Consider the following 15,391-nt stretch of genomic DNA (forward strand, 5'->3'; position numbering starts at 1 on the left):
GTGAATGGGGTCTTTGTTTTGTTCTCTTATAATTAGAGTTTTACAGGTTAGGTGTTTCTATGGTTATTGAAGAGGTCTCTCTTTCATACTGTTATGAAAACCAGCACACATGGACAATCATGCCATGGTCACAGATCTAACCATGTTTTCACTTAGCATATCTATTAATCCTTTTGTTTACCGAGTTGATACATTATTTATGCTGTGGACAATTTAGCTTTCGGTTTTCAGCTGCAAATATATTTATTGAGTAAGTGTTATGATAGCTAACTTTACAATTTATGCACAGGATAAGTTTTACCTTATGTTAACTTTAAAATTCATATGCAATAGTTCCAAAAGAAAACTCGTGAACTTCAGATAAAAAATATGACGTAAATGATAAGTCCATTATTAGTGCTATATAACTTTTTATATGAATGCATGTAATATTTTAACAAGAATTATAAATAAAGAACAGAATATATGCATAGCAATTATGGGTATTTTTCCTGCTTAAACATTATTGAATTTTGACCTTGATGACTGACTGTCCTGTACATACCCATTATGAGACCACCTATCTTAAGTGACCACTTTTTGTTTGAAAAAGGGGTGTTCTCTCAAGACGGTTTTACTTTAACACTATAAAATATTCTGTGATGTTGGTAGCATATAAATAAATGACTTGAACATATTATTCTTTAACAGTTATCGTATGTAATATATAATTATTGGCCGTTATTCATTCACTGGATTTATTTGTATATTGAGTTGTTTAAATTTTCTGACTGCAGTGAGAAATGCCAAAACCTATGTTTTTACCAGGGTGGGTGGGGAACCAGGTAACATTTATTTTCCTCAATTTTTTTGTATCCTCTCAGTGTGCAATAATGTGAAAATTACAGAGCAACTTACGATACTAGGGATTAGAAGAGAGCAAATCCAAATGGAAATATAAACTATTATTGAGAGTTAAGGATATGGCTGTGTACAGAGTGCTTTTAATTGCATCAAACTGGCAGATCAAAAAGAATCCGCAGAAGGGGAGTCAGGGAATGTGTGCAGTGACTGTGATCTAGAGGTCAAAATAAGAGGAATGCCAGACAAGATGCTCACCCTACTCCATCTAACTGGAACAGAGTACAGGCATGTAGTCAACCAAAGACATGTTGTAACTATGCTGACTGAAAACTGACCTTGTTCCTTCAACCTTATCTAATTGATTTTTGTATTTAGCAAGATGTCTTTCTTGAGATGGGTGTGTCTAACTTACCTAGCTTTGCACATGCCTGAATGTACACTGACAAATGCATGCACACACTACCAGATATATAACGTTCAGATTATCCCCACAACAAAGGTTTTGATTTATTTCTCGACAAAGATGGATAAAGCCCCATTTATATTTTGAATTCAACATTCTATCTAAACAGTAGTATTCCTGACACAAATTTAATATTAAAATCAAAAGTAAAATATTACTTACTATTATTTTATTTTGCTTAATGAACATGCCAGCTTCAGTAAATCCCCCTGCCCCATTTGTTGTGTGTATATCTAGAGTCTGGATGAAGTTTCTATGTTTGTTGTGTGTATATCTAGAGTCTGGATGATGTTTCTGTTTTTGTTGTGTGTATATCTAGAGTCTGGATGATGTTTCTATTTTTGTTGTGAGTGGACTACATGATCTTAGAGCTGTAAAATACCTGAAGTACAGACAAAAAACAAAATGCTTTAGCTGTGGGTCTTAAATAGATTCAGTTAGTGTCTGCTCCTCCTCTGACCTGTCAACATTTTTAGAAGTTGGCCAAACAATCTGGATATTTCACTTTTGTTTCTAAACACTCACCTTTTTGGAGGAGAAAAAATCTAGTTTTGACAAATATTCCCATTAAAATATTAAACAGGATATAAAAATTATGTCTGATCCCAAACAGAAACATGGATAATTTTACAATTACCAATGGATAATTATATAATTACAAATGGATAAATATATAATTACCTATGGATAATTATATAATATACCATAGGAAGTACATGTGTTAGGACTAGCATGATTTACCACAGCTACTATCTGATTAAACAAAAACTTTCCAGCAATTACAAAAGCAGGTGATCCCTGATTTCATTCTCATCACTTATCTAACAGCAGATAATTTCCCAAGGTAAAAGGTGTAATTAACAAGAAGTCTCTTGCTTAATAATCAGTGATTCAAGAACTTTAAAATAATTATATAACAAAAAGCTGAGCCAGAGACAAGATGAGCTAGATACAACAAGATGAGCCAGAGACAACAATATTAGCCAGAAACAACAAAAACTGAGCCAGAGACAAAAATATGAGCCAGAGACAACAAGATGAGCCAGAGACAAAAAGATGAGCCAGAGACAACAAGATGAGCCAGAGACAACAAAAAGATGAGCCAGAGACAACAAGCTGAACCAGATACAACAAGATGAGACAGAGACAACAAGATGAGCCAGAGCCAACAAAAACTGAGCCAGAGACAACAATATGAGCAAGACACAAGATGAGCCAGAGACAACAAGTTGAGCCAGAGACAACAAAAACTGAGCCCGAGACAAAAATATGAGCCAGACACAAGATGATCCAGAGAAAACAAGATGAGCCAGAGACAAAAAGATGAGCGAGAGAAAAAAAGATGAGCCAGAGACAACAAGATGAGCCAGAGACAACAAGTTGAGCCAGAGACAACAAAAACTGAGCGAGACACAACAAGCTGGGCCAGAGAGAACAAGTTGAGCCAGAGACAACAAGATGAGCCAGAAACAACAAGTTTAGCTAGAGACAAGAAGATGTGCCAGAGACAACAAGATGAGCTAGAGACAACAAGTTGAGCCATAGACAATGGGCTGAACCAGAGACAACAAGCTGAGCCAGAGACAATCTGAGCCAGACACAACAAGCTGACAAGATGAGCCAGAGACAACAAGCTGAGCCAGACACAAGCTGACAAGTTGAACCAGAGACAAGATGAACCAGAGACAAAAAGCTGAGCCAGAGACAACAAGCTGAGCCAGATACAACAAGTTGAGCTAGAGACTAGATGAGCCAGAGACAACAAGCTGAGCCAGATACAACAATATGAGATAGACACAACAAGCTGGGCCAGAGACAATAAGATGAGCCAGGGACAACAAGCTGAGCCAGAGACAACAAGCTGAGCCAGGGACAACAAGTTGAGCCAGACACAACTAGATGAGCCAGACACAATAAACTGAGCCAGAGACAACAAGCTGAGCCAGAGACAACAAGATGAGCCAGAAACAAAAAGCTGAACCAGAGACAACAAGTTGAGCCAGACATAACAAGCTGAGCCACACACAACAAGCTGAAACAGGGACAATAGGCTGAGTCTGAGACAAGTTGAGCCAGACGCAACAAGCTGAACTAGAAATAACAAGCTCAGAGACGACAAGCTGAGCCAGACACAAGATCACCTTAAGTCTGTTTATCACAAGTTCAGCCAATCAGATACAAAATCACCTCAGTCATACACATACATCTTGCTCATTAATGAACTGTGCATGATCCTGAGAATTTATATTCCAAATGTGTTCAAAATTAGGTTAGAAACAAAAAGAAGTAACAAGATACAGTCTGGTTTGAGGCCACCTCATTAACATACAGGCCAAAAAACATTATACTTTTGGCTTAATCGTTATGCTTTTTTTCACCAAATTACACCGGGCCCCGAGTGGCCGAGTGGTCTAAAGCGCTCTTCGTTACGGATCACTGCCATCTCACCTCTGTCTGCGGCGGTTCAAGTCTCAGATTCAGCTAATGTGGGCATGTGAGAAAGTTTGCCAGTAGCTTCTTGTGGGTCAGTGGTTCTTTCCGGGGTTTTCCGGGTTCTTCCTCCACCATTAATACTGGCCGCCATGTATAGCCTATCGTGCTGAAAAATGGCATTAAACCCCACAACAACAACAACAACAACAACCAAATTACACATTATGCTACAATGTATAGGAATTACACCTTTTTGGTACATTAAAAAATAAAAAGCAAATAAAAAGTAGTTTTAGTTATTTTTATTATCATCTCTTTAATTCCACTGATATAAATTTGAGAATATTCTTAAATAGGTGACTGCTGCATAAGAATAGCTTAAAAGTACTTTCCTTATTTGCTATTTATAGTAACTGTATATGACCCATTTCCAAGAAAACAGGCTTTTTCAAATGTGAATTCTGCCTCACAGATTCATTTATTGATTAGCGTGGAATGTTGTGAACCAGTCTATACTTTTAAAGAAAATGGCACCAGATGTTAAGTGAAATGCTTTTGGTGCAAGTTGTTGATGTTATATGATGGAAAATGTTAAAGCAGATGGATCTTTTCAAACTTCAAATTCTGTCAGATCAGAAAAGACAACAAATCAACACCGATTCACAAACTTTATAAGAAGTATACGAGAGTATTGTAATACAGCAATGTGAGCACCTGACCTCATTGCAGATTTCCAGTTCATGATCATTCAGTGAATTTACACATGTAGAATAGTTAATGAGTGCTGAATATAAATAATTTTTCAGTATGTTATGTGCTTGTATTCTGGTTCTAATTCATATAGATTTTGCCCTTTGTGACAAGAATTTTGATCAGTGGCAGAACCAGGTTAGTAGCAAACATTTATCTCATTCAAACATGCTTTAATTCAGGCACGTAATGATGTGTATTCCAATTTAACAGGCATAGGGATGGCCAGCAGCAAAGCAATATGTTTCTTCTGCTATCACAGTTGAGGCATAAACAGAACACTTTGGAGATGAAGTACACTTTCTGCTATGATGTTCAATACTTCATTTATTGAATACACCTTGTCTATCAGCCGTTATGATGTCCAATACTTCAGTTATTGGATACACTTTGTCTGGCAACTGTTATGCCATCCAAAATATCAGTTATTGGATACATTTTGTATGGTAACTGTTATGCCATCCAAAATATCAGTTACTGGATACATTTTGTTTATCGGTTGTTATGATGTCCAATACTTCAGTTACTGGATACATTTTGTCTGGCAACTGTTATACCATCCAAAATATCAGTTACTGGATACATTTTGTCTGGCAACTGTTATGCCATCCAAAATATCAGTTACTGGATACATTTTGTCTGGCAACTGTAATGCCATCCAAAATATCAGTTACTGGACACATTTTGTCTGGCAACTGTTATGCCTGCCAATTGTTATGCCATCCATAATATCAGTTATTAGATACATTTTGTCGGGCAACTGTTATGCCATCCAACATATCAGTTACTGGATACATTTTGTCTATCGGTTGTTATGATGTCCAATACTTCAGTTATTGGATACATTTTGTCTGGCAACTGTTATGCCATCCAAAATATCAGTTATTGGATACATTTTGTCTGGCAACTGTTATGCCATCCAAAATATCAGTTACTGGATACATTTTGTCTGGCAACTGTTATGCCATCCAATACTTCAGTTATTGGATACACTTTTTCTGGCAACTGTTATGCCATCCAATACTTCAGTTACTGGATACACTTTGTCTGGCAACTGTTATGCCATCCAATACTTAAGTTATTGGATACATTTTGTCTATCAGCTGTTATGCTGTCCAGTGCATCAGTTCTTTGATACACCTTGTCTATTAATTGCTCTGCTGTCCATGACAATGCATCAGTTACTGGATACACCTTCTCTATTAGCAGGTTCAGAGGAATTAAACATAAACAGCAGTCATGAAAAGGTCTTGACAAAAATATCTGCTCTACTCTAGAGTGTATAAACATAATTGCAAAACACACCTACATCTGCCCTGAAGTTTGAACAACTAAGCTGTCCTCACCATAAATTCATATTTCTTCATGAAACAATGTTGATTTATTACCATGTATGTACTACTAAATGTAAATCATGATGTAATTTACTTATCATTGGGCATGATGTTACGAAACCCACATTTGTCTTCTATATAAGTTTTAGTTCTATACCGTCTGTTCATATGTTCCTTTTATACAATAAAGATAAATACTTTATCAGCCAAAGTTTAAATAAATTGTAAAATTTCTTTAAAAAGTTTAAAAGTTTCCAAGGTAAAGATTTTTTTTGCATGTCCAGTAAAATAAAATTAGCTCGGATTACTATAGATTAAAATCATGTCTCCATTTTTCCAGTGCAGATAAAGTCACTGATGCACCTCCACAAACTATAACAAGTGCTGACTTTATGGGTCCTAGCTTCCCTTCATTCTGCAGAGTTCTAATTGTGTCCCCATATACTGCAGCTAGACTGGCCCCACAGGCTGGTTCCACTAGCATTCTGTGGTCATCTAAATAAAAAAAATTTAAAAAATCATATCAAATGAGCAAGACAGATATCCTTTAGACTACTATAACCTGTGACATTGAGGAATCACTGAATTTTTGTGAGGTCAACAAAATAAAGAAATTTCCAATTTACACATTTTTACACTACAATATTGATACATTTTGTGTTATAATGAAAAAATTGTATTCGCAGTATGAATAACACCTTAAAAAAGTAATTACACATATTATTTATAAAAAAGCATAAGTGACTACAATAGGAATTAAAAAATAAAGTATTTCTGGATTGTAACTGATAGATTTTTATGTTCACCTTTTGGGCTAATGGAAGATGAAGAAATGCATAAAATTCTGCAATCAGTTACAAAAGAAATGTACTTATTTCAAACACAGCATCTATTTTGCTCATATTATTATCCATAATTCTGACCACAAGTTTCATAAAAGATTGTTCAAATGTTGAACACTATGAACTCTAAACTGATACCAAATATTACCTGATTTAATATAAAGTGAAAAAAAGCATAAAACGGAGCATCTTGCTTGTATTTGACAGCTGCAACAGAAACATGGTTGAGGTTATTTCAATCCTCATTTATAAAATCTTTTGCAAATCACTGAAAATTTATTTAATTTTTACCTATACCAAAAATGACTTCATTTAATGGAGATGATGAAATGCATAAAACGGGGCAATTTATGTATTCCCCCAACATCCATCTGACTATTGATATCATACCTGTCTCTTGGACTCGTACATAATGAAATCCTTCACCCATTAAATTGCAAAGAAACTCCATATATTTTTAGTTCCAAGTTAAATATTGATAGCACATTTCGGAATAATAAGATCTGATCTCTCACTTTAATCCAGCACCACCTCCTCTGATCAGTCAACTAGCTGCCAGTCAGTGCTATATATAGATGTCTCTGCTGACACATGCCTTGTTAACATGTCAACATGAATTTGACCTTCACTTTTTAATCATTAAATCATCAGGCTTTTTTCATCTATGAAGTTTGGTGGATCTGCAGTAAAAATTAATTATGCAAAAATGTATTTCCCTTTGTCAGATTATAGTAACCCTAAACTTGATCTTTAAATGTAAAATTATTAGGCCTTTGGTGTCATCCAGGGCAACTCGTCAAAAGCTATGCTTAGAACTTAAATTATTGGTTAGAAACCATATACTTTCCCATCATCATCATAACCTTGACCTTTGACCTTCAGACCTATAAATCATTTGGCCCATTATATCTTATAAGCAACCCATCTGCAAAGTTTGATAAAGGTGTGTCAAGTAGAACTGGCGTTATTTGGCATTATTTGGCTGACATCATTTTGCTTTTCTGAAAGTGACAACCTTTGACCTTACGAGTCTTTCCACCCCATTCCCAATAAATATGGTTCATATTGTTATGTATATGTACGTGTTGTCAGTAATACTAATTGTAATAATAAGACTTAAAACTGTGCCTATGGCATATTTTCTCAGTGAATGATGGGATATCAATGTTTCCAAAATAATTCTGTGAATTCCTACTGGTTGCATGAGGTCATGTGAATATACTTTGTCATAAATCAATAGTGTATGCTGTCACATGGGGTCTATTGCAAACTACACTTGCAATATATGGTGTATATAAGGAGAAACTTGAGCATTCAGTTTCATTCAGATTTCTGGAGTCATTTACACCTTTTTATGTTTCTGGTGGAAGTCTGCAGACATGTTTTATGTTGTACTTAGATGTTTTTGGAGAAAAAAAACATTTGTTTGTACTGTTGAGTGGTGACAGAAAGTGGACTCTAATATTACTCTGGAACTGTTATAAATTATTCAAAAGAATTCTGGACAATGCCATCTTGATGACTTCATGGTTCTTGGAGGACCAGTACATTTCCAGCATTGAAAATTATAAGGGACTTTTCATTCATTTAGGACTTTCACAGACCTTATAAGGACTAATTTGGATTCACTTCACAATACTGTAATTTCCTCTCACATTTTTCATTCATCACTTTAATAATTAAACTGTCTGTTAAGTTTTAAAAAAACTTGTTGGTTTTGCTTCTTTTCTATTACTTAAGTTTGTGACCAAAGAGTTATAACAAAATTGTTTTGAAATTGTAGTTCATTTTATTTCAGAATTATCTTAGTCACTCATCGTCATATATTATTAATTATATATTATAAGGTAACCAATTTGTGAAGCAGAATTAATTTAAAGTTTTTGTAAAAGAAAAACTAAAAGTGTAGACTGATGGGAACATGGCCATAACATAATATACTCAGCCTCACAATTACACTGTTTCAGTATTATTGCTAATCACTATGATGATTATTTTCAAAAAAAACAATCACACACAATCTGAAAATGTAACAAAAATCTGACATAATAAAATATCAACCCTCAGAATTTTCGCACTTACTCTGGCAAAGGTTTACCAATCACAGACTGTTTGTGATTCTATATTTACCTGAGAATCTAAGGCAAGCATCGACTGCCTGTCTGTCATCAACAACACAGGAATGGAAATGCTGGAAGTTGCTGATGATGTCTAGAGTAGTGCTGCACACAGTCAAGGCTCCCAGAGACTTGGCAACACTTCAGAAGAAATTATATATACTATATATGTAACAGTTGGATATTGATTATTCAAAAAGTCAGCACCTGTAACAAATTTACATCATTTTATTATCACAATACTGATCAGGAATGTATACAACAGAACCAGAAACATACATCAAGGGATCATAAAAAAAACATTTCCTGGCCAATTTAGGGTTACCTACAGGGTTATCTTTTGAGAGTTTGTTAGCAAGAGTGTGTGTATGTATATATATATATATATATATATATATATATATATATATATATATATATATATATATATATATATACATATATATATATATATATATATACATATATATATATATCTTGGATTGATCCAGTTCCACGGAATTAATCGTTTGGTAGGAGTAGCCAGTAGGTTATTTAGTGGCAAGGCAACTGGAGTAAAGTTCCTTGCCCATGGAAACCAGGCTTGTCCATCGGTAGGCTTTGAACCCACACACTTTCACTCATGAATCTGACATGCTAACCACTGAGCTACTGCAGCTTTTCTGTATAATTAAACTCCCATATAAGTAATGTGTATAACCGAGAGATTAACTCGTTAACCCTGGCACTACGTTTGAGCGTCAGGAGGTAGTACCCTACTTCCCAACTCTGTAGCATCAAGGTCATTTAAGATACACCAAAATGGATAGTATTGCTGAAAAATAGACAGATGTAGTTCTACAAGGATATGAAATAATCTGGACTTTCTACTTGAATTACAAAATACAGAGGGAAAAACATTTTTTGAGACCCAATCTTTTTACACCCGAATTTCGCCCATTTTCGGATTTGGATTTTGTGTCTAGATTTTAAACTTTGTGGCATCACATTTAAGGCAGACCAGTCTGAACTGCGTATAGACAGGCAAATCTTTGCAAAAAAGTAGGATAAGTTTGGGATTTCAAGTAGCCAGGACATGAAAATGATCAAATGCACTCTTCTGCATATGTGCAAGCAAAATGGCCAAAAAAAAATTATGTTTTTAACACAACTAGGCATTTATCTAAGCAGAAATCTTTTGGAAGATTTATTTACATGTATTCAGAAGCAGCCGCCAAAATGTCTTTACTACTCACATTTCCAGAGAAAATGACAAAAATCTCCACAGGTTAATGAGTTAAATAAAAGAGATATATCTGTTCAAATTACATCTGAAAAGATTATTGAAGAATTGGAAATTTTATTTTGTGATAATTATATGTTCCATGTGAAAACAGGTTGGTTAATTAAATGTCCCATGTGAATATAGGTTGGCTAATTAAATGTTCCATGCGACCATGGGTTGGTTAATTAAATGTTCCATGTGAACACAGGTTGGCTAATTAAATGTCCCATGTGACAATGGGTTGGTTAATTAAATGTTCCATGCAACCATGGGTTGATTGATTAAATGTTCCATGTGAACACAGGTTGGTTAATTTTCTTTACCATTTAGATGCACCCTCTAGTGTCAAAGATAACCTTGACCTCTACCATGCCACATGTTATGTACCACATGCCTGATAAAAAATGTATCTCAATTACCATATATACTTGATTATAAACCAAGTCCAACTGCAAACAACACAGACCCTGATCTGCCATCACATAATACACAGACCCAGGTCTGCTCATGCACTATGTGATGGCAGATCTGGGTATGTACAGTTTGCAGTTGGGCTTGAATTGTAAGCTAGTATACATGGTAGCTGTGAACTTGACAAGCAGAAAATGACATGCATGTAATCAGATTTTCCACATATGTAATCTGAGTTTCAAAGCATGTAAGGAACAACTGATGAAATCCGGTAATATATGTGAAATTTTTGGTTGAGGACAGTGAAATTAGCACTAAGAAAAGCCCCAATAACCACTGGATTTCATGTTTGTATGCCAAACAATTAAATTCCTCACCATCCCTCTAAATAATCATTTATCAATACAGGTGCTCAAAGATGATTCCCAAATTGATTTCTGCACATTATTTGATGGCAGATGGTCACATGACCTGGATTTGAAATTCAAGTGACCTCCATATGTGCAGCAGTAACTCCTTGCCAATCATAACTGTTGACTGCAATCCAATAGTCTGAAATAACTTTCTTTGTTTTATCAACACAAAATACGTATTATTATGATGCAGTATCACAATTCTGTTGTTTCACCATAATACTGTAGGAGTACAACCACTACCTTACAAAGCCCTCCCATGAGTTTTTAGCAATAAAAAAGTTAAAAGTTTCTGCAACATAAGTGGGAGTTGGGAAAGAGTGATCTCCCCTTGCATAGCAGAATTAGCGCAGAATTTTTCCCTTAGTTAAATTACCATTGAAATAGAAATTGACAATGTTTTTGTGTTAGTGAACTGTAAGTACAAAGAGGTTTGGCGTATTTGATTGTAACATGATAGGTAAATATTACTGAAGCAACATTTTCTTAGTTCAAAAACTGGTTTCTTCATCAAATATGTTACCCATTCAAAATAACATTGGGAGAATAGGTAAGAAGTGGAGTTACATCCCCTTACCTTATAGAAGGCCCTATCTCAGATCACCATGGGTATGTGAAGCAGCTTGAAAAATATATGGGTTACAGTAGTATGCCTAGATATTCCCTTATGGGCTACAGTAGTGACTCCATATGCCTAGATATTCCCTTAGAGGGAAAATCCCCCCCCCCAGCAAAGTAGAGTGGCCTCATCATTGTGAAGCTGAAGAATGATCAAGGAGGTTAACTTTTGTGTTGCTTCTATGGATCTGACCAACTCATAGTGATCCCTTTGGGATTATAGATCTTTATGGTAAAAGCAAAAGAAAGTTGTCACTGCAATTCTTCCGTCAGCCTGAATATCACTGATGCCACGGCAACCATCCTACTCTTATAAGCTGAAATTCATTTTATCTTGGGTCAAGTCTCTAAATGCAGGGCGAAAAATCCAATGTATCCAGGACAACTGAGCCTAAGCTAACATATCGACCTCACCTTCAATGTATCCAGGACAACTGAGCCTAAGCTAACATATCGACCTCACATTCAATGTATCCAGAACCTCACATTCAATGTATCCAGGACAACTGAGCCTAAGCTAACATATCGACCTCACCTTCAATGTATCCAGGACAACTGAGCCTGAGCTAACATATTGACCTAGCCTTCATTCAAGGCAGACATAAATGAGCTCTACCTTTTCGCACCGGCAAGGCTCATTAATGGTACCACTTTGAAAGCCTTATGGTGTACATATGAGGAAAGAGATTTTGCCTTACAGGGTCCAAATGAGGAAAGAGGTTTCACACCAAAAGCATTATGCCTTACAGAATCCTAATGATGAAAGAGGCTTTATACCAAAAGCCTTATGCCTTACAGGGTCCAAATGAGGAAAGAGGTTTCACACCAAAAACCTTATGCCTTACAGAGTCCTAATGATGAAAGAGGTTTTACATCAAAAGCCTTATGCTTTACAGGGTCCAAATGAGGAAAGATGTTTCACACCAAAAACCTTATGCCTTACAGAGTCCTAATGATTAAAGAAGTTTTACATCAAAAGCCTTATGCCTTACAGGGTCCAAATGAGGAAAGAGGTTTCATACCAAAAGACTTATGCCTTACAGGGTCCTAACAATGAAAGAGGTTTCACATCATAAGAGCTGGACCTTGCTTTTAGCAATGACAGCAGGGACCAGACGAGTGAAATTGAACCATTTTGATGAGTAATAATCAGATCAAATGACCACGTATATGTTTCACTGTCTACCAGCTGTAGCTAGATATACTTGGAGGCAAGTTTTATACACAAGATGATCCATGGAGGTTCTAGCTAAAGGCTCTAATGGTGCCTGATTTCTGACACTGGGCCAAAGCCTTCATTGTGTCAGGAAAAAGTCTGCCAGAAGGTTAGTGAGGTCTTTGTTTTGGTCTATGTCCTCCTTTACATGCAAACAAAACATGTCTTGAATTGTGTTACAGTAGCCTTTAATAGTAATGGTTGCAAACATTTTATCCTCTAAAACCCACAGGAGAAAATTTGCTCTTTGTTGTATAATAGCTTTAAGTGACACTATGTGTTTGTACTCAAAATACTGGAAAAAACCCTCTTCACATCCCTTCATACATTTTTAGAATGGTGGGCCTTCATGCCTGAGCTATTCTGTCCACATATTCTGAGAAACCTTTGCCCCTGAGAGTTTGTTTGATATTGTCCAGCCTTGGAGGGTCAACAATTCTGGGTTTCGCTCAAACACTTTAATGGAGGTTGCTTGAGAGGTAAGGGAAGACTATGATTCTCTTGCAATTTTCCCTGCCAAGTTAACAGGTCGTTATCCAAAGGAAGCAATCAGGATCAAATGGCACTCTGCTTCCCTTGCTTGCTTGAAAAACTTTTTAGTCAATACAGATTTTTGGCACAATCTTGAGGAAGACAGACCCTATTCACATGCAATCGGAACTTCATGTCCCAGAGGTAAAATTATGAGATGGAATCATAATAGATTTGTCCTTGTTGACAAGGAAACCAAGGTGGAGCAAAAGTGAAACAAGGGAATTCATGTCAAGATCTAGAAAAGAATGTACCTGGTGCCTATGCAGAATGTGGACCAGGTAGCTGAAGTTATCAACACAGAGGTGGTTTTCAAGATCAACACAACACAATTCATAATCCTCATGAAGATTCTGGGCGTGATATTCAGACAAAATGGACTACCCTGAGATAGTATACAGTGGCCCTGAATGAAAAAATCTTCCTTGTAAACATCATGCACAATCCATCTGTTTCCATTCCATAATGTGGTGAAAAGGGTGAGAGCTGGACCTATGACTGACTGCAAAGTACTGTTATCCTTTGGCAGCAACACCTACCAAGAGTAAAACCCAAGTGTTTAAACTTTTACAAGACTTTCACTTTGTAAAGGTGTCATGGAATGACTGTAAGGCCAAAAACTATGTGGGTTTCCTATTGCATTGGCTTTAAAATTTGGGTAGGTAGGTAGGGATTTTTTTTATTTTTTTTTAAACATTATATATATAGATAATGATAAGTATATATAATGTACTAAGCGCACCAAGTACTGGGCTAAACTAGATGCACAAATTAATTTTGGGAAATTTTTATTACTATTCTTGGGGGGGGGAGTGCTAAGGTCAGCAACAACAGGGATTGTCGGCCGACCAGAAACATATTTTTGGAGGGCCTAATTATGGGAAACATTAAGACAAAGTCAAGGTACAGAACATGATATGGAGACCATTAAAACAACCTGCATCATCCATGGATCAACATGACACTCTTCCATTGTGTGGAAAAGTTTACTTCCTCCAAACAACATGTTAGAACAAAATCATAATCATGTTATTATTGACAATGGTATCAAAAGAAAGGGAATGCATGCCATAGAAGATCCTCCCTGTTTCTTTCAAACAAGGATCCATAAGGTTTGCCTCTTGGGTGGTCTGTTGTGACTTTAAAATGGCTATATGATGGTTAACTAGATAGCAGACATGCAGAGAAAGGCATATCTTCAACCAGGTGAATAATGGCATATACTGTGGCATTAGGTAAGTGAGTGGTCAGCTGCTTTGTTACTGCTCTACCTGACACTGACTCCCCAACACAAGTGACCAAGGGGTTCTTTACAAAATGGGTAAGGCTATGTTCAGATTGATGGAAAAAAAAGTAGCCATCAAAAGTAAGGTGAAAATGGATCATATCACTATGACATACTCAAGCTGTTGTTGCATTTTGGGCCTATTGGCAAGCAAGCCTAAGCTGTGTTAATAGTGCTGAAATATACATATGAATACTATGTCAAGCACTGATCCTAGTGCAAAAACATTACAAATAAAGCTGTGTTAATAGTGCTGAAATATACATATGAATACCATGTCAAGCACTGATCCTAGTGCAAAAACATTACAAATAAAGCTGTGTTAATAGTGCTGAAATAAACATATGAATACCATGTCAAGCATTGATCCTAGTGCAAAAACATTACAAACAAAGCTGTGGTAATAGTGATGACATATACATATGAATACCATGTCAAGCACTGACCCTAGCGCAAGAATATTACAAATAAAGCTGTGTTAATAGTGCTGAAATATACATCTGAATACCATGTCAAGCATTGATCCTACTGCAAAAACATTACAAACAAAGCTGTGTTAATAGTGCTGACATATACATATGAATACCATGTCAAGCACTGACCCTAGCGCAAGAATATTACAAATAAAGCTGTGTTAATAGTGCTGAAATATACATCTGAATACCATGTCAAGCATTGATCCTAGTGCAAAAACATTACAAACAAAGCTGTGGTAATAGTGCTGACATATACATATGAATACCATGTCAAGCACTGACCCTAGCGCAAGAATATTACAAATATAGCTGTGTTAATAGTGCTGAAATATACATCTGAATACCATGTCAAGCATTGATCCTACTGCAAAAACATTACAAACAAAGCTGTGGTA

The 15,391-nt window shown here is 36.0% G+C and overlaps 1 protein-coding gene across 1 annotated transcript in view; it reads right to left on the bottom strand.

Moving 5' to 3' along the window:
- Window positions 1–4,026: 4,026 nt before the first annotated feature.
- Window positions 4,027–15,391, bottom strand: part of LOC149775155 (serine dehydratase-like) — a 59,414-nt gene continuing 48,049 nt past the window's right edge. Inside the window, exons 7-8 of the mRNA XM_089943327.1 lie at window positions 8,796–8,923; window positions 4,027–6,318 (exon numbers count right to left, since the gene is read on the bottom strand). Of these exons, the coding sequence (XP_089799453.1) occupies window positions 6,131–6,318; window positions 8,796–8,923 (316 nt within the window). The 3' untranslated portion in view covers window positions 4,027–6,130. The remainder of the gene's footprint in view (window positions 6,319–8,795; window positions 8,924–15,391) is intronic.

This window comes from Sinohyriopsis cumingii, chromosome 19 (genome assembly GCF_028554795.1).
Source record: "Sinohyriopsis cumingii isolate HCF-2022 chromosome 19, ASM2855479v2, whole genome shotgun sequence".
In the NCBI taxonomy this organism is placed as follows: domain Eukaryota; kingdom Metazoa; phylum Mollusca; class Bivalvia; order Unionida; family Unionidae; genus Sinohyriopsis; species Sinohyriopsis cumingii.